Source organism: Engraulis encrasicolus, chromosome 14 (assembly GCF_034702125.1).
Source record: "Engraulis encrasicolus isolate BLACKSEA-1 chromosome 14, IST_EnEncr_1.0, whole genome shotgun sequence".
Lineage (NCBI taxonomy): Eukaryota > Metazoa > Chordata > Actinopteri > Clupeiformes > Engraulidae > Engraulis > Engraulis encrasicolus.
The window spans coordinates 53,364,857-53,385,624 of record NC_085870.1 but is presented as its reverse complement, the minus strand read 5'-3'; the positions used below and the strand labels follow the sequence as shown (position 1 = coordinate 53,385,624).

The window sequence follows — 20,768 nt, the reverse complement described above, 5'->3', positions numbered from 1 at the left end:
GTGATGAGTCTTGAAATGTTGGGGTTCCAGATCTTGGAAACTATGTATGCTTTTGAAGTTATACTTTCTGGGTTACAACAGGGTAACAGGGAGAAGTTACATCTAATGGGTAAAAAGGGGGTAGGCCTAACAGAGAGAAGTTAGATGACAAAATGGTTAGAAAATACACAATAGTTTCATAGTGATTCTTGAGATATGTGTATTACATGGTATTTAGCCTACTTTGTAATTACCCCCTTTTTACCTGTTAGATACCACATAACTTTGAGAAGAGGAAAAATCCGCACTCACAAGCTGAGTCTCATTATTATGACCACCATGTCCACAAGCAGACGCGTTTCGGCTCTTAAGCCATCATCAGTGCGTGGTACGTTATACGAAGTTGAGCACGCCCTCTGACAAACTTGAATACCACGTAACTTCTCTCTGTTACCCTGTTCTCACGCAGAAAGTACACAGTAGTTATTGTAGGCCTACCGTAGTAAAATGTTACCAATGACAGAATAGGAGGGACTCAAGAACTGCTTTGGAACAAAATGACCCTCCAGTACCCCCTCAAATTAACCATGAGGGCACTTGATGACTGGAACGCTCTCTTGACCCCATGTAGTACAGTAGCACTTTATCGAATATTCAAGCTTGGGAAAAAAATATATTAAAATATAAAAAATAATTCTTCATATTAATCTAGGCCTTCAAAATATACGGTATTTGTCTATATCTTATCACAGTATCTAGGTTTTCTGCTGCCATCTACAGTCCTCTATTTCAATGTGCTGTGTGTAGGCTAACACCCACCGGAATAAATTCCCACCACGTAATAGGCCTAACCCTGCCAACGTAATAAAAATGTGCATGTAATGTGATGAAATAGCCCGGCCAACGTAATAATTTCCAGCGTACTAACTGTTGCCATAGGCTATTACATTGGCAGGAAATTATTACGTTGGCAGGAAGGTTGAGAAGTCCCATCAGATGAGAATGTCATTGGGAACAGCTCCTGAAATTGCTTGGCCCCTTCAAATCCCAGTGGAATCTATTGGGCAAATGAAAAAATACACACGGACCCCACTTGTCCATATCTATAGAGTTCTTCAGCGTTGACGTCAACTTGTATGCGGCGTTTGGACTTCCGGTTCTATGGCGATTTTTTTTTACATTGCAACACGCCATAGAGATTCAGGTTTGGCAAAAATATAAGTTGCACGCCAACAACGAACATTAGCGTGTCCCCGCATCCCTTTCTCATTAGTGGAACGGATCATATCATCATGTTGGTGTATTCACATGTTAAATCATGACGATTTTAATTCAATATTGCTAACCCCTTTCTGATCATTAAAACTTCCGAACTACATGCTTTCCTTTGGTTGCCATGGGTACAACCCTCCGCACGTACATGACGTTAGATACAGGCGCCGCTTCTGTAGTCGCCAAAAGTTTCCGGGTTTAGCATATGGACGCAACATCGTATTTATGTCGAAGTTTGACACAAAATGATCAACCATGTCATACCTACAGCCTATTTTTAACACCCTCGACAGTTTGCGGGGGTTCGCTAAGCGCCTGCTTGCACTCGGAGCTTATTTGAAACTGGCCCCTATTCATTCCCAATGGAGGCCGGAAGCCGATACGAACCAGGAAGTCCTTAAATGCTAACATGAAAGACTACAATCTACTACATGCTTCCGCGTTACTGAAGAACTCTATATCTCCGAATTAGGCCAGTGGTTTTATTACATGACGGGATAAAATGTAAGACTTCTCAATCTTCCTCCTGGTTATGTAGTTTCTCAGCCTGCATAGGTGGTGATTCTAGGGTCAGGTGGAGCCCCAGCGAGTGAGCAGAGCGTGTGAGCTGTTATTCACCACATGGGGGCTTGGGGTCCTGGGGCCTGGGCCTAGGCCAACTACCGTTCTGTCAGAGGAACTCGGAACTAGCCTACTGCAGAGCATGCAGTCACAACCACAACAGAGGAGGCAAGCAGCGGCCGCAGACACCATCGAATGAATGCACTATTAATTCCTTTGAGTCATTTGTATACGAATACAAGGAAATGTCTGATTAATATTATAACCTATAATAATCATTAAATACGACAGCTATTATATTAATGCCAGCTCACGGAAAGGAACGGAGACACACGAGCAGCCGAGCCGAGAGCCGCTATTCCTGTCCATATTCTTCCGGATCTTGGTGGCGGAATTCACTGGATGGCGTTTAAACCAATCCTAGCACAAACAAAGAAATCTCAAGGCGGGAACTCGCGTAAAGTGAAATGTGATTGGATGCTAGGTGCAAGGGAGTGATTCAATGCATCGGCCATATTGTGCCTGAGACAGCAGAATATTTTTTACTACGCCGAAGAAAAGGAGGAAGAAATCAACAACTATTCTCCGGGAGGGTGGCTAACCTCGTCGGTTTCATTGGAGGTATAAACAATTATTGGTCAAATTGTTACTTGTGAATATTTGACTACAACAGCGCCTTCCACGGCATCCGTAGCGGGTGGCGAGGAACCGGCTCCAGGCAGCTTGCTAGTGTTAGCTAGTTGCAGCTCTTTGCATACTGGTTTGTTGGCTAGCTGGCTACCTAGCTTGTTGGCTGCCCTCAGGCAATGGGCGAGGTGGGAAGCCCTCTCAGACATAGTGGGGGGATTACCGGTGATATGTTGACCCACATCTGGCCTTAGGTAGTAGCCAGTGGTAAGGTGAGCTGGTGACTTTGATATATCCAAGACTGCCATTGATCTGATCCACCCAGTTGGATTCAAATAGCCCGAAGTCAGGATGTAACAGTGGCTAGCACACGAGCAGTGGCGATGGTGGTGGTGATGCACTGGTGGTGACTGATCGCTCATGTTTGGTTTGGTTGTCAGGTAGCAGCTAACATGCGGACTCTTTAGTTATTAATATTAGCTGAGTGGTGGGAGAAACTCCCTGTAACCTCCGGTGGCTATTCTGATAACCTGGCTGTTGTAAATCTTTCGGCTATTTCCTTACTCATGGACTTACAAGCGCGTGCTGTATAGCATGAACCGCGTCTCTCTTAAAGGCCGACAGTAGGTATTACCAGCCGTCCCTGTATTTAAAGCTTAGCCTAATGTAATTCTAGTAATTGCCCATGCACCTGTCGATGAGTTGGGTGCATCTCCACATCCTGATGTAAGCATGCCATGATGATGCTGGGCAGAGAGGGTGTCCTCTTTGTGGCAAGCTGAACTTTGACCCTTCTGGTTTTTCGTCTCAAGAGGCAGGTGTCATCGAATTGACCTGAACTCTCTCTTTTTATTCTCCGAAAGAGGTTGAAGTTATTCGTAATCTAGGAAAGACTGGAATTGAGTTTATAAACGTTTAGGTCTAAGCTTTTGGATCATGGTAGATCTTAGATGTTCTTCAATGTGTGGGTGAGCTGGAAAGATAGATGCTAGATAGACTTTAATTGTCCCTGAAAGGGAAATTCGTTCTCACCACCATCACAAAATTTGTCACAGCCAACATATTTGCATACATGACAGACATCCAAGACATCAAACAACATTGAACATTGAGATATTAAACATAATACATGTACGCTCAGACATTTCTGCATAAACTGCAGTTATGGTCTGAGATAAGGAATTTGTCATTTGACGGGTCACTTGCATTGTAGTGTGTGCCTTTTCCATTAAGGCAAGTCTAAGCCATAGATTTGAAAGAATTGACCAGATGTGGTATAGTTGGGAAAGGTGTTGTTCCTGTGCCTCTTCATCACTATGTATCTCGCAATATGCCAGATAGGCCTACTTTATTTACACTGTCTGTTATAACCATTTGTGCTTCAAAAGACAGTCTTCATGTTTAAATAAAGATCACAAAGAGTTGTTTTTGAGTCATGCACCAAGATCATCTGTTTTTTGTCAATGCATAATTCTGTAATTGTCCTTACCTTTTGCGTAAATCTCATGTTAGACATTTTCTGTACCAAATGTCAATGACATGTTTCATCATTCCGCCCATTCCTTCTGTTTGCTTCTTGTGATTCAGTAGCAGTTCTGAGGTGCCACAGCTGGGAGTCCTGTGGCCCCTGCCCTCCTCCTCCTCCTCCTCCTCCTCCTCAACCCTGTCCCTTCTCCACGCTGCAGTCCTACCCAGCCGTAGTAGAGCACACACCTCCCCCCTTACCTTGCCAAGCTGTCGGACATGTCGGGCCCAGTTCCGAGTCGGGCGCGGGTCTACACGGAGGTTAACACCCATCGGCCCCGCGAATACTGGGACTATGAGTCTCACGTGGTGGAGTGGGGGTAGGCATATTCATTTCTTTCATTCATTCATTCATTCATTCATTCATTCATTCAGGCATTCATTCAGTCAGGCATTCATTCAGTCAGGCATGCATTTGTTCATCTCCACTAAAGCCATCCATACAATATCCAAAACCCAAGCCCTCGCACTATACGACCCGAGGGTCGGATGCGACCAGAGTGCTCGCACTGTATGACACGACGGACTTGTTTTCTGGAATTACAGATGACAAAAACGTGGATTGGAAATGTGCACCTGTGGTGGAGGTGACGATGCTCTCAAGAGCGAATCGTGTTGCCCTGGCAATTTGTGCATGGGTAGTGTGACGTGTCAAATCGGGTCGTACCATCCCCATAAACCCATAAATTACTTTCAAGACCTCTTAAAATCATTCATTCATTCATTCATTCATTCATTCATTCATTCATGTAGGGCTGCACGATTATGGAAAAAAGATCATCAAGATTATTTGGGTCAAAATTTAAATCACGATTATTAAACAACAATAAGCAACTACATTTTGTGTTATTTAAGGGATCAACATTATAAAAATGAGTTGTAATAATTACTGTATGTAAAAGGCAATAGCATGAAGCTTAGTTGTGCATACAGATTTTTGGCCAGAAATACCAGCCTGTCAACATGTTCAGGCCTCAAGGAAGCCTGAAGGCAGGTCGCTACATTTCCCCCTGTGCGATCATGATTTTTAATTGTTGCGCCCAAAATCACGATTTTCGATTCGTTTCTATTAATTGTGCAGCCCTACATTCATGCATGGATTTGTTCATTTCAATATGTGTGTGTTTGATAATTGCTGTATTCTTATTTTGTTTGTAGTAAGTTAAAAACATACTTCAAAGCATGATTTAACACTAATGATAGCAAGACCACCTGATGAGTAATCTATTTGTTGATTGTGTAAATTAGTGAAAGCAAAGGTGATGGCATAATGGCTTCATCTTTTTGATTTGGATTGGAGTGTAGATTTCAAAAAAGTGCTCTTGTATCTGCAGAAACCAGGATGACTTTCAGCTGGTGCGGAAACTGGGAAGGGGGAAATACAGTGAAGTGTTTGAAGCCATCAACATCACCAACAATGAGAAGGTGGTCGTCAAAATCCTCAAGGCAAGTCTCACACAGTATCAAAATCTGATGAAAGCTATACATGCGCGATGAAAGCTATGCATGTTTATTTCCAGCACTCGACTGGTCTTGTCCAGAGGCAGATTGCTTCAGTTATTTTAGGTGTCACTCCAGTTAGGCTTGGCATGTGTTGATTTGAGCCAAAACATGCCACCTCCTAGCTCTCTCATCAATATGCACTCGCTGCTATGTGTTTGCCCTAAAATGTGGTGCTGATCTTATTTTGCTGCACACATCTCTCCTCACATGAACCCTGATGTAGATTGAAGACATGTGATGCAGAAGTGTTGACTGACTGCACTTGGTCTTGGAATGACTGCAGCTTCCATTAGTGAATTACCTCTGTGAAGCAGATGTTTGTTGTGAACTGGGTTCCTTTGCTCTCTTTCTTGCAGCCGGTGAAGAAGAAGAAGATCAAGCGAGAGATCAAGATCCTGGAAAACCTGCGCGGTGGTCCGAATATCATCTCCCTTATCGACATCGTCAAAGACCCTGTGGTGGGTATTAGTACTGGGCAATATGGATAAAAATATACATCACGTTCTATACATCACAATAATATTTTGCAAGATTTACACATTTTAAAACAGAACAATTACACATTCAGTTGTCGTCATATTGCCCAGCCCTAGTGGGTGTACAGGAGGACTTGCATGGCATACATGTCAGAACTAAACTCTGCCTTCATCATGTTGTGTGATTTATTATGTGTTTATAATGAACATCTCTTGTACAGTACATATTGTAGTAATTGATGAAAAGTAGTGTTTTTGAGGGTGAACATTCCTTTTGTTACGTAGTGTTGATTTTTTTGTTTTTCGGGAAAAAAACCTCACATTTGTCAATTGATTGTCTCTTCTTGTTTTCCATTCCCCTTTTATGGCTCATTTGAAATGGTCAAAATGACATGAAACTGAAAGTATTGTTTGTCTTTTATTGATTTTAAAAATTAACGAATCATTTAAACTCTGATTTACAGTCTCGAACCCCGGCTTTGGTTTTTGAGCACGTCAACAACACTGACTTCAAGGTAAGAAGTCTGTTGTTCCCAAGATGGGTTATATTTTTCAACACTATAGTGTCTACGCTTTTAAAAATCTAGATTATGAATATTGCCAGCTATCCAGCCTAGGGTTGCACGGTATACCGGTATAAAAAAAGTACCTCGGTACAAAGGCATTTAAAACGGTACTATACTGCATTTGAAAAGTACCGGTATGCAACAATGTGGCAAACGGCAACAGCTGCTGCTTACAAACACTCCAAACTGAATAGCGGTTAGCGTTAGCGATTGCTTAGCACTTTTATTTGTAACTTTAACTTACAGTTGGAATAGTATCATGCTGTACTGTATGCAGAATTTGCACAAGTGACGTTATTTTTGATTGCTTTGGGAATCCATCCTGTAAAGTTGCCTCTAAAGTTGTCTGTAGCAAGTTAGTTGGGGTTTTGGTTAAAATCTACCAGCAGTGAAAACAAGCAAGCATGTTAATTCACTGCACATCAGTGTTAATTTCGTCAGCTTTTTTTGATTTAGTCTTAGTCTTAGTCACAATGACGAAAATCAATTTTAGTCTTAGTCATATTTTAGTCATTGGCTTCCCAATTTAGTCTTAGTCTTAGTCAAAATGACGAAAATCAATTTTAGTCATAGTCAAATTTTAGTCATTTTAGTCATTTTAGTCAACATTTCAAATTTTAGTCATTTTAGCCATTTTAGTCAACATTTCAAATTTTAGTCATTTTAGTCAATATTGTGGTGTAAAATTAATAACCTACAATGGCTATCGTTATTTCAATACTAATATAGCCTATTGCAGCAAATATTCACCTTGTTACTTGGTCATTTTCCACCAAAACCCAAATCAGTCATTTCAACATCATAGAGCAAAAGAGCATCACACACACACACACACACACTTCCAGGTGCAAGCTTCTCTCTCTCTCTCTCTCTCTCTCTCTCTCTCTCTCTGTCTCTCTCTCTCTCTCTGTCTCTCTCTCTCTCTGTCTCTCTCTCTCTCTCTGTCTCTCTCTCTCTCTCTGTCTCTCTCTCTCTCTCTCTCTCTCTCTCTCGTGCATTAGAAGCTGCTGCATAGGCTACTATTTGATTTTGAGTTTGATCACGGAGGAAGCTACTCTTCTTCACCTGACCGCGTGACTTAAAGCCTGCAGATTGCCGGCAGTGGGAAGACCAGACATCCCAAGTCTGCATGAAGTCCAAGAAGTCTCCCTGATAGTGGCTTCCCGATGACCACGAGTCAGATAAAATATTGCTGATGTTAGACTATGCAAGTTAGCGGTTTTTGTTTTCAATTGGCAATGCGAGCAGAGAACGATAATGACTCGTGCGGTATGCGTGGAATAGGCTTAAATAGATTGTGCGAGCACACTTCGTATGCCATGCAGAAGTCCCAGGAAAAATAGTTAGGCAGGGGTACGCAGACTGGACGATAGAAAGGACATGCACATACAAATATGTACATACAAATATAATGCTGTTTTGTTTGTCGGGGGTGTCGAGGCTCGATAAGCATGACCCTGAAAAGAGTTTTTGGAACTTAGGAAGACGCTGCAGACGCATGGAGATGCTGTCGACTTCCTCGGGTCTTTTAGCGTTGCTCTCGACGAGAGCAAGTTCAAATCTCAAAGTTTCAAATCTCAACAGTTTTAAACTCCTCAGCGATCGCCCATCCATTGATTCTTTTCAAAACTAGGCTACAGTAGCCGTGCCTCTGTTTAGACAGGCCAACTTTCCCCCTGCTGGCGCGCGCTCCCGCGGTGACTGATTTAAATCAATTCACAAATCCGACCTTCATGATTTGCTTGCGAACTGCCTACACATTTGGTTAAACAACAAATATAGCAAACATTACAAAAAAAGAACAGACAACGAACGCCGGGTTAAGACAGCCTAAGTGAAAAGGAGAATAGTGGAAGCTCGAGGAGGTTTAGAATGACAGTATCAGAGGAGGATTGGCGCGACTGTCATTACTGCAGAAACACGTCTTCGTCATGGACAAGAGGGTTGTTGAACATGTTTCAAAATTAACACTTCCCTCAACGTCTGCTATTTTTTCTCTTTCTCTGGGAATGTTTTAGGACCTAAACTCAACTTAATGGACTCACTGAACTACTAGGCTACAGAACTACTGACTGAGCCGCGCCATGCACTGGCTGCCAGCAGAGACATGCCAGGCAACACAGCGTGAGCGCGCAATCACCTATGAAGTTCAAGACACTTAGGCCTATATTACAATTACAAATTACAAATTAATTATAAATAATTAAATTTTTTAATGTCCATTCGTCCATGGCTTGTAAATTTCGTCTCGTCTTAGTCTCCTTGACGAAATTTTTTTTTTTTTTCGTCATATTTTTATTTGCTGGAGGCATTTTTTATTGCGTCATCGTCTCGTCATCGTCAAGGGAAAAAGGGGCGTTGACGAAATATTTTCGTCATCGTCGTGGTTGACGAAATTAACACTGCTGCACATTCACTAACAATCCATATCACATTTGAATTGAAAGCAACTTACTATGATGTGATGTGTGTTATCCAAATGAATATCCACTCATGTTCTTGTATTTTGTGTCATTTTAACAAAATGATGGGATTATTAAAAAATGCTGCTGTTTCAGTGCAGAGTAGACTATTATGACAGTGTTATATTGGGATTGGCATGATTTGTACCGGGAGCTCGAAAAATATTGCATTACAGGACATTGAAACGTTGCTTTTTTTTTTTTTTAAGTACCGAAAAGTACCAAAATACAGGTTGATACCGATACCGGTACCAAAATATTGGTATCGTGACCACACTAATCCAGCCTCAGCATACATGTATTGTCTTGTCTTGTTTAATGTTTGTGAGACTAACTGGAGCCACGTCAAAAGACATTTTTCTGTTTCATGTGTAACAGATGATAACGTTTTATCTTATCTTAAATAGTTATAATAATACACAATATATTTTCTACTTGCAGCAACTGTACCAGACCCTGACCGACTATGACATTCGATTCTACATGTATGAGATTCTTAAGGTGAGTCTGCATTATAGAATTAAAAGCAGAAGGTGTTCTTAAGAGGAGTCATAGGCAACTTGAGGATGATGAGGAGGATTACATTTTTTCCTCGCTTCCATCAGCTTGCAGAGTTCAGGTGCAGTTGGTTGCTCACTGACTGCTGATATGGCTTCAAAGGAATGGAGTGTTCTCTATCGGCCAACAGTACAATTACAATGGATTAATTAAGAGTGTTTAAAAAAATCTGCCTATTATTATTATTATTATTATTATTATATTTAATTGTGTTTTATCTACGGGCCGCACTGAGTGAGGGGAGGGGATGGTGCTGCATATGGCCCCGGGGCCTCCAGTTGCCCACCCCTGCTGTAGAGCCAAGTCAAGGACTAACCCAGGTGCTGCATAAAGTGTAAAGTACCCAGAGTAAGCGTTTAATGCAACAGTGGACCATATGCAGATGTGCTCTGCACATTTAGGAAAACGAGTCCACTCAATGAACCTCTTGCTTCAGTTACCCAAGGATTGGCGTCATGCCAAACATTGCACGATTCTATGAAAATATCATGTGAACTACGAGGGTAATAGTGAGTGGGATAGCTTGCTTGGGGTAGTCAGTGTCAAATTCATGTCCAGGGTTTGAGTGATGTTGTTGCTGAGATATGTGCCAAGTGTGTGTAGTAGTGCTGGCATTTTTGGCTTGTAAATAATGTTCCGTTGTCGGCCCCCTTCTCTGCAGGCGCTGGATTACTGCCACAGCATGGGCATTATGCATCGCGACGTCAAGCCGCACAATGTGATGATTGATCACGAGCACAGGAAGGTAAGGAGCTCATCTGTTCTACCGTGGAGGCTGTAATCCCCAATGCCTTTACATTTACACTGCCGTTTTTAATCCAGTCCCTAACATTTTCAACCACATTAAGGACATTTAGGGCTGATCATGGCCATGTTTAGTTAGCCCTCCATTACGGAACGTGAGGCCCTCTTTGCATTCCACAAGATGTGTGCCAAGGTGTAAAGGGCAGGGATTAAGTTACTACAACAAATTAAGAGGGCAGGCCACTTTTTAAATTATGACTGTGTGCATTTGTCCCAAACCTGTTATATCTTTCAACAGCTGCGTTTGATTGACTGGGGGCTGGCTGAGTTCTACCACCCTGGACAGGAGTACAATGTCCGAGTTGCCTCTCGCTACTTCAAAGGACCAGAACTGCTGGTGGACTACCAAGTATGTTTATATATATTTTTTAATTTTCAAGCCAAAAAAGGGCTGAAATGTCCCTTTTGACTGTCCATGTTAAGAAATTTAGATTGACTTACTTAATCCATCTTAATAGTATGTAATGTCCAGTTGATAGATGTTCGACATGTTGGTAAATGCCTTTGGCCTGATTGCATATCCTACTGGTGTGGAGCCTGTTGTTGGTGTTATTGTTGCTAGGTGCTGGTTTTACTCTATCCTCTCTGAGCTTGACGTGCTGGTATTGCAAAGTGTTGAGTTCAGGTCTGGGATGACGCAGTTTTGTGATGAGGAAGGGAGTGAGTGTACTCCAAGGATTGTATGTGGTGCTGTAAAGTTGTGGCTTGAAGTGTGTCTTTTGTGTAGGACAGCTCGGACTGCAGGTTACTACCACGGAGTATATAAAACAAAACAAATGCACAAAAATATGTTCCACAAATCCTGTAACAAAGCACTTTGCTTAATCAACCTGTCAACTTGTTATTCAAGAAGTCATCATCACTGACGTATCACTGCCACTGTACACAAACACATACAGACACGCACCCATCCCAGCGTCTTCATATTTTTGTCAATATTTGCTTATGGCTGTGGTTGTATTTATTTTGTGCAGAAGAACACAAAATGGCAAAATGGTAGATCTTCAAATGGTCCTGCTTTGTAATGACATTAATTGAGCCAATCAATGTCTTTCTTGGGTGGCCAATACGAGTGATGGATTTGAAAGTGTATGCCAAAGCTTGCTCGTAATCTCAGATACTTTTGGATGAAAAAAAATGTCCAGTGAAAAAAAAAGTCCAATATTTTCAGTGATTTACCAAAGCTGTTCCCTATTTGCACTGGGATGTTATCTCAAATGTAGACTTTATTTGACCTGGAAGAACCATGATTGTGGTGTTGTATAGTTGGTGTCATATCAATGAAAGGAGATTGGTCACTCCTTACGGTTTTAATGTTTTCAAGGTAACATGTTTTTTTTTTACCATGTATGTTTTGATGGGTAACTTCTATCTCAGAGGATTGCAGGGGTGTTGATTATGGGGACATCCTTTTACATGTCTCCGTTGAAGGAAAACCATTGACCTTGATGTGAGAGAACACATAATCAAGAAATGGCATAATGAACTGTCTGTGGTGGCCATATGTGAATGTTCAGATGCAAAAACTTCTAAAGTGCATTTGTGATGGATTTACAAAAGATGGACTGTATTTCCATGAATTTAGCTTACTTAAAAATCAGGTAATCTCACTTGTTTGGTCTTGAGCTGTTGCAATTGATAACGCACAAGTATCTTTTTGATTGAGATAACTTTGGGAAATGCCTTCCAGGTTGTTTGTACAGGTTTTTGCAATTGCTTTTAGAGGATTTTGCATGTGAACTCTTGCTGTGTTGTGTGTAGATGTATGACTACAGCCTGGATATGTGGAGTCTGGGCTGCATGCTGGCCAGTATGGTCTTCAGGAAGGAGCCCTTCTTCCACGGCCACGACAACTACGATCAGGTTGGAAAACGCTTTTCTTTACATAGGGACTGGTTATATATCAGAATCCATGTTTTTGGTTGCCAATATCCTCACATTGACTAGAAATGCGATTCAGTCCAAAATTGTTATTGTTCACTTGTATTATGGACTGTGTGGCTGTCAGACTGTAATTTCATGAGTATGCCCTCCTTCTACAGCTGGTGAGAATAGCAAAGGTTTTGGGTACAGAGGACCTCTACGATTACATCGACAAGTACAACATAGAACTGGAACCCCGGTTCAATGACATTTTGGGAAGGTGAGTTGGCAACCCTGCACGATAAAGCATCTTAGAGTTGGACATGGTATAGCAAATGAAAGAGTTTGAAGAGCGCTGTCCACTCCTCACTATCTGGTGCTCTGCTATTGGTTACCCTAGGCACTCCCGGAAGCGGTGGGAGCGCTTTGTGCACAGTGAGAACCAGCACCTGGTGAGCACTGAGGCGCTGGACTTCCTGGACAAGCTGCTGCGCTACGACCACCAGGCTCGGCTGACCGCCCGCGAGGCCATGGAGCACCCCTACTTCTGTAGGTCCACCCCACACTCACACACCCTACTTCTGGAAGGCAGACAATATATTTATTACCTGGCCTCCCGGGACAAAACCTCTTTAATGTATTTCATTTATTCAATTATTTATATCATTGTTGATTTTTAATCTGAAGTGAATTTTATTACCTGTACTGTCCATGAAAGCCACAGATGCATAATTGGCCATAAATGTAAACAAACAAACAAACCTGGCCTCCTGGTGGGACTTGGGCCAGGGATTGCAATGATCCTGGCTGGCTGGCTGGCTGGCTGTGTGTTTGTCTGCTTGCGGTATATGTAGGCACTCTGCAGAGGGTACGCCAAACACGCATCAAGTTGCATTGTCCAGAGGACCAGTTGCCATCTCTGAGTACTATTGTATTGAGTTGTGTGACTCACAGTGTAAAGTAGTAGTAGGTACCCTCAACCCCTGTACTGAGTAGTTTTGATAGATGAGGGAAGACTGCCTCTCTGTAGTCAAGTCAAGTGTACTTAATTGCCAAAAATGTATGGAACAGGGTTAGCTGCACAGGCGTTTGAAATTGTGTGTGTGTGTGCGTGTGTGCGTGCGTGGTGCGTTTTTGTCTCTTCCCAGATCCCATTGTGAAGGATCAGTCTCGCATGGGTGGGTCCACCAACGTCCCAGCTGCCAACACCACTGTCAACAGTGCCAGCATGATGACTGGTGAGTCTGCTTCACCTCTCCAGATCAGGGGTTTTCAAACTGGGTGGTGTCTTGCCATGGTTAACAGGGTTCGTACGGTCATGGAAAACCTGGAAAAGTTATGGAAATGCAAAATTCAAATTTCCAGGCCTGGAAAAGTTATGGAAAACGTTTTTTTTTTTTGTCAGAAGTTTTGGAAAAGTCATGGAAATCTATCTAGTGTGTTATCAATTATCTTTATGAACTTGATGCCGCTCAGTAAAATGTAAATAGCCACGAGTTGTCGTGGAAATGTTGTCTAGCGCAGTCTGCGTATTAGTCAGGTTCATTACGTTTGGATCTGAACCTTTCGCTGGATTTTTATGGGGATTTGGAAAACTATACATTTTTGAAAAGTATATTGTATAAGCAATCTGAAAAACAATGTTTCCATTTGCACAAATGTCTGCATGGCGGCCAACTTGGATTTTTCAAAATGGCTTCCGAAAAACCATAATTTTGCAATTTCTCAGCTTCTGATTGAGCTAAAACATTGATTCAAACTGCTAAACCTACATTTTCAGGGTCACTGAATCTACTGGTGGTAGTTTTAATGTTCTCAGACAGTTTGTTACCATGCTAATTCATTTGAACTGGTGATTTACTGTATAGTATCTACAAGTAGATGCATGTCTGTCAAGCCCACCATACAAAACATCCCAGCTAGAATGTGCAAAACAGTTTACGTGTCCAGCATTGTGCTGTATATATCCAGGCTTGCTTGTGCAAAGCTCATACCAGCTACATTGTATCCAGTAAACAGGAGCAGTGCCATGTAGTGAATATATTGAATGTCAACAGGCGTTAAATTTTTGCCTTTTGCCTTCCTTCAGCATGCATGTATTTTCTGTATGATGATCCTGGAAACTGACTGCAAGACACAGTTACAAATCAAGTAATAAATTGGTGTTATTAATATTGCTAATGCACATACTGTCATTAACTGGTGTTGGTGATGGTGGTGGAGTGTAACGGTGAGGGTTCTGTTTGCTGTTTGTTCTGGTTATAATCATGGGTGAAGAGCATCGAGGTGAACAAGAGGCATTATCAAGCATTATGAGCTCATTAACTGGAAGCTGTGTGTTTTATGCCAGTCTGACGATGCCAAAAGGTGGTTCTGGTCCAGAATCCAAGATTAGACGCTGATGGACATGTACTGGAAGTAGTTCAAGAGGGGGCCAGTCTGAGTGATGGGGGCTATGTTAAAATCAAAAGACGACTGCAGAACTGCACTAGACAAGCCACAACCTCCCAGTGATGCAGCACCTTCTGCACTGCTTCTAGGCAGGCCAAGAGAAATGTAAATATTGTTTCTGATCTAAAAAAAAAGGGAACTCCACTCACTTGGTCGGACAACAGTCAACCAGTAGCAAACCTAAGGAGAAAGATCAACCATGCCGTTTGGGAAATGTTAATTGTTATGGACTTGGTCAGACCAAGTCTCGAAAAATGACTGAAAAATGACTGACCCAGGCACCTCAGCATCTGATTCTTCTCCACTATCCACAAGATTTCGTACGAGTCCACTCGATAAGAAACCATGCTTCTTCTACCAAAAGGACGATAGTGAACTGCTTCATCAGGTCAAAACTGCAAATGGCAGTAAAACTCTAAAGGCTGTAAAGTCCCAGAATCCCACCCTGAAAACAAGAATGACCACCAGCATCTCAGCAGATGATGCACATTCAATTGCTGTCCAATATCACAAAGATTGCATTCAGTAGAAAGTGGCTGAAAAGGAGAATCCTCACAGTCTTGCCATAACTGAAATCTGTCTGTTCTAAATGACCTAAAGAGGTCAAAAGTCCCTACTATCCAGAAGCATGTGAAGAAGACATGGTTCATGCTGCAATGACAACTGATGAATATGATAACATGAAAGCAATTTACAAAGCAGCACAGGTGACAAGGACAAACATTGCAACCTTCACCAAGACAGGCCAGGGAACAGATGCCATACAAGTATCCAGCAACATCAATGATGTCCCAGCTGAATTGAACAGACTAGCAAGGGTGTGTCTCTCTTTCGGCCACTTTCTACTGAATGCAAGTTCATGATTCTCCAAGGCTTCTGAATCAAGCATGTTGACATACATTTTTTTCAATGATGTCCATGCTTTGTTATGTGTTTCCACATCAATACGGTTGATCAGCTCAAGCAGACATGTTAACGTCAAGGCTTCTTGGAGAGTTGTATTTCTGTCAGGCCTGAGTCTCGCCGTACATGACACATGTTTTGTCCCACAATCTTTGTGATATCATACATCAATTGCATGTGCATCATCTGCTGAGATGCGGGTGTTCAGTCTAGTTTTGAGTGTGAGATTCTGGGACTGTTCCAAAGCAGCCTTTGGAGATTTTCCGGAATTTGCAGTTCTGACCAGATAAAGTAGTTCACCATCAGCCTTTTGGCAGATGGAGCTTTGTTTCTTGACGAGTGGAGTGGAGAAGAATTAGATGTTGAGGGGCCTGGGTCATCCATTTCTGTTCATCCTCTCTTCTTGCCACGCTTCTTGGCTGTGCACCGTCCTGTAGAAATGATGTGCATGTTGGTTGCTTGCATGCTGTATTTGAACCTTGTTGGTTGCACCTGAGTGACAGGAGAGATGCTAGACTGCTTTCTGTGTCCCTGGTGTCTCAGCTGTGCAGTTCTGCAGTCGTCTTTGGATTTAACATGGTCCCAATCACTCAGACTGACCCTCTCTTGAACTACTTCTCGTACATGTCCATTAGCGTCTAATCTTGGATTCTGGACCAGAACCACCGTCTTGGCATCATCAGACTGGCATAGAATACACAGCTTCCAGTTAATGAGGTCATGGGCTTGACATGTCTCTTGTTCACCTCGATGTTCTTCACCCATGAATATAACCAGAACAAACAGCAAACAGAACCCTCACTATTACACTAAAGCACACTCACCAACAGCAGTTAATGACATGCTCGTATGTGCATTAATAATATTAATAACATCAATTGATTTGTCACTCTGTCTTGCAGTCAGTTTCCAGTATTATCATACGAAAATGCATGCATGCTGAAGGATTCCCCCAAATGAAAAAATTGAACACCTGTTGACACTCAAAACATTCACTATGTGGCGCTGCTCCTGTATACTGGATACAATGTAGCTGTGAGATTTGCACAGGCAAGCCTGTAAATGTACAGCAAAATGGTGGACATGTAAACTGTACCAGTTTTGCACATTCAAGCTGGGATGTTTTAAATGGTGGGCCATCTACTCATAAATACTATAAATCAATAGTTCAAATAAATTGGTGTGGTAACAAAATGTCTGACAACAATACAACTAACACCATTAGATTCAGTGACCCTGAAAATGTTGGTTAAGCAGTTAAAATCAATGTTCTAACTTATTCAGAAGCTGAGAAATGACAAAATATAGGTTTTTCGGACGCCATTTTGAAAAATCCAAGATGGCCGCCACCTGTGCAAATGGAAACATTGTTTTTCTGATTGCTTATACTATCTACTTTTCAAAAATGTATAGTTTTCCAAATCCCCATAAAAATCCAGCAACAATACATAATGAACTTGACTACATGCCTAACCCTGTGTTGCCAAATTGAGTGTTTTTCAAATAAGGCAGGTTGTAGTGGCTCTAGGCGGTTTTCATGCATTTTTGGTGCTGGAAATCTGTCACATCTGGCAACTGTACTCCTCGCTACGCACAAGCTAGATGCAGTATTCGAGGCGTGGTGAGAGCTGAGTTGTAAACTTCTAATAACGATGGTACGGCATCCCGGGAAGTGTAACTTCATCAATGCGTGGCTTTCTAAAAAGATTATCAACAATGGCTAACAAGAGGAGGACAAATATTTTGATGTGTCCGATATGGGTGAAGTGCCACTTGTTAGCCACATGAAGGGCAAGATACACCAGTCTGTTGCCTCCTCAGCTATTAACAGGTTAGCAATTATAAGTATTGTAAAATATTTAGTGTTTCCACAAAAACTTAGCTAATGCCAAAAGGAATGCAACCCTAAGAGATGTTTGGTGCACTAATTTGCCAGATATAGCTCCGCCTCCAAGTGAACCTTTTATGCTTTCGGTAAGCCCCGACATATTGATATTGGGAAGCAAAGGGGCACCTGCGAGTGAATTTGTCCGTTGCGCTGAAAGGTTAGAACTAATCAATTGCCAATGTCGGCATGACGCGACTGTTTTGAAATATAAGCGGCAGCGCCAAAAGAGTTTGAAAAGTTATGGCTCTATTTCAAAGCAGTCAGAGAGTTGCAACACAAAATGAGGCTCACTGTCGCATCTCGTTGCGTGGGCGTCACACTATGCCACGAGCAGTGCACTCTTTCCCCCTTTTTTGGCTCCATCAACGACCACAACAAATGACAAGACATGAACATTCTTACAGAAGCTTTGGACTGATGTGCTTAGGCAGGTGTAGACTCAATGTTTTCTAAATTACTTGAGCAGGATGAGCGTCTACCTCCATAGAGGGCATGTTGATATTTAATACAAATTTGTCTTCATGATTTCACAGCCTAATTTCCTATTGGCCTATTAATTTTTATTTCTGACTCGAGGCCTACACCAGAAGTGAATAATATGAATACAATAGTGTATAATATAATTGATATAATACAACATAGTATAATAGCAGCGTATAGCCTGTAGTGAAACATAGCCTGTAGTTTAAATATATATTTAGATATTTATAATATAGGCTGTGTAATATATAATATAATATACCCCCACCCCCGCGCGCCGTCGATTGGTCATTGCTTTTTGGTAATTCTGGAAATTCACTAAAAGGTTTTGGAAAAAATGGTGAAAAAGTGTATGAACCCTGGGTTAAGTTTGGGAACCTCTGTTCCAGGCCACCACAAGCTTCACCATGCCAGATATGGGTACGGTATTCATGAAGCATGCACCACACTAAACATGGGTTAGCCAGTATCAGAGATGCATAACCATAATGATCGGAAACGCTATGTTGTGCAAGTTTCATATAACATGGTGGTTAACAACCAAAAATAAATGATGTGTTCACATTTTTTAAGAGAAACATTCAACGCCAACGCTGTTGTCTAAAAGCTGGAGAAGATCATGTATGTAGTGTGTACACAACTTCATGTTTAAGTGCTCCTTGAAGCCGCTATGGAATTTCACCAGTGCATGGAAAGTTCTGGAGAGCACAAACACTGCAGAGTGTTTTTTATGTGCTCAGCGTGGCGGAATGCTCTGATGTATTTTTCACGGTTAACTGAGACTGAGCCACTTCTCTCTCTCTCTCTCTCTCTCTCTCTCTCTCTCTCTCTCTCTCTCTCTCTCTCTCTCTCTCTCTCTCAACTCCCACCCACCCCCCGCTCCTCTCCTCGCAGGCATTGCTGCACTGCCAGCCTCCACCGCCCTGGGTCCCCTGGCCGGCTCTCCTGTCCTGTCTGCTGCCAACAGCCTGAATGCCCCAGTGCCAGCAGCCGCCGGTGCCCCTCAGTGAGCGCCAACCTGCCCGTCCCGTCCCAGCCCGTCCTTAGCCCATCTCACCCTCACCCTACCCTGCTCTACCCCACATCCCACCATCCTAACCCCTAACAAGCCCCACCCCCCTGGAGCTGTTGGCCCATACAGGCTTGGGAGTGGGTATATTGGGTATGTGTGTGTGACACTTCTCCTCTTTACATGTGTGATGTTGGGAGAAGGGGGGGTCGGATGAGAGTCGGAACGCTCAAATTCTCTCTTACCGTGTGTGTGCGTGCGTGTGATCCACAAGTTCTTAGTTGCTTGACTAACAGTATACCTTCTGATGGGGGTGTGTGTGTGTGTGTGTGTGTGTGTGTGTGTGTGCGTGCGTCCTCTGGTTCTGTGAGACGTTGTACACTCACAGATGAGCTGTTAAGACTTTTTTTTGTAATCCCCCCCACCCTAATCTTTCAAGAGAAAAGTGAAAAAAGAAATCAACACAGACTCACAGGTGTCAAAAATCACAATTTAGTTTTAGTGTGTAGTGTGGGGGTGGAGGGAGAAGCCGTTGGGACCAAAAGTAGCATGTTTGCAAAAGACACAAGATGGGGTGGGGGTGGGTGCGGGTGTGACTGCTCCAGGTTGCGTCTGATTTCCTGGAGCTTTTGGCCACGTTGAGAAGCTCTCTGAGCTCAGTATTATAATAATTAGCATGAGGAGTCCGGGGGGAGTGGATGCCACAGTGTTCTAGGCTTTGGTTCATTTGGTGCTGTCGTGCTGAATGGGAAGGGCTGGATGCACAGCCCCGATCACATATACTTGACCTTACAAATACTTCTGCCTGTGCCGTATGTAAAGCCTGTATACCAAACATCATACTCATATGTTGTTTTCGTTTTTGGTTGTTTTTTCACTCCTTGTTTTTGTAATGTCAACTTGAGAACTGTATTGCTGATCACACGAGTCAACAGTTCAGGGGTGCGTTTCTCGACAGCATTGTTGCTAACTAAGTTAGCAACTTACTTGGTTGAAATAAAATGTCCCATTGGCAATCTACAAAGTTGCTAATGGATTAGCAACAACGCTTTCGAGAAACGAGGTCCAGGACTTGCTGATGGGTGGGGAGGGAGCGGTGTTGCTGGGAGGAGTCTTGGTGTTGCCGGAGACAAAGTGCATGTGCTTTCCTCTTGGCCATTCAGGAGTAGGAGGTATCTGCTCAATGTTCCGTTTGAAAGATGTTTTCAACCTGCTGCTTTTCCACTTCCTTGAATTCATTCAAGTAGTTTATGAAAAAACCAAAGTTTACTCAAATGCTTGGTAAGTAAAACAATGTTTTGGTGTTGTTCTGTTCTTCCTGCTGAAGATGATCATCCTCACAGGTCAACTTTTTTCATTTTCTTTTTTGGTTATGGAGAGAGTGACATCAAAACTAGAAGTTTGCTGTGGTGGATATAGCTTGAAAAATGCTGTTTGTGTTGCATCTGCTGTTGAGAGCTGGAAAAAGTGTTATCATTTTGTAATATTTAGTCAGGGCTTGGTTCTGGTGGCTCACACTTGAATACTTCAGAACGTACTGAACTTGAAGGGATGAAACATTTGTCCTTGCATTTATGGTGCCCTAGAGGGTACTGTAACTTAAGTCTCAATGTACATATAGATATGCATACTTTTTGTTTTCATTTAAAACTTTACACTTACAGAATACATGCATACATCTACACAAATAACGAATTATGAGTCCTTAACATCACTGTATATATTTTTATGTTCCAATGTAGAGTAGTCTTTGAGAACAATTGTGTAAATAAACAAGTGTTTTGTTTATTAAACAAGCATTCCATTTTATTTATTTTGGTTCTTTTTCACTATACAGTGTAC

At 42.2% G+C, this 20,768-nt stretch overlaps 1 protein-coding gene across 2 annotated transcripts; it reads left to right on the top strand.

Moving 5' to 3' along the window:
• Positions 1-2,324: 2,324 nt before the first annotated feature.
• LOC134462884 (casein kinase II subunit alpha) lies at positions 2,325-20,741 on the top strand. Of its 2 annotated transcripts, none has more exons than XM_063216122.1 (13): positions 2,325-2,433; positions 4,030-4,283; positions 5,298-5,409; positions 5,823-5,924; positions 6,407-6,457; positions 9,412-9,471; positions 10,190-10,273; positions 10,571-10,681; positions 12,094-12,195; positions 12,375-12,475; positions 12,596-12,744; positions 13,344-13,433; positions 18,812-20,741. In XM_063216122.1, exons 2-13 carry the CDS (start codon positions 4,183-4,185, stop codon positions 18,925-18,927), a joined length of 1,179 nt encoding a protein of 392 aa, XP_063072192.1. In that variant the 5' UTR covers positions 2,325-2,433; positions 4,030-4,182; the 3' UTR covers positions 18,928-20,741. The 2 variants fall into 2 exon arrangements, with proteins under 2 accessions (XP_063072192.1, XP_063072191.1); XM_063216121.1 differs by having other exon boundaries at positions 4,027-4,283.
• Positions 20,742-20,768: the final 27 nt, after the last annotated feature.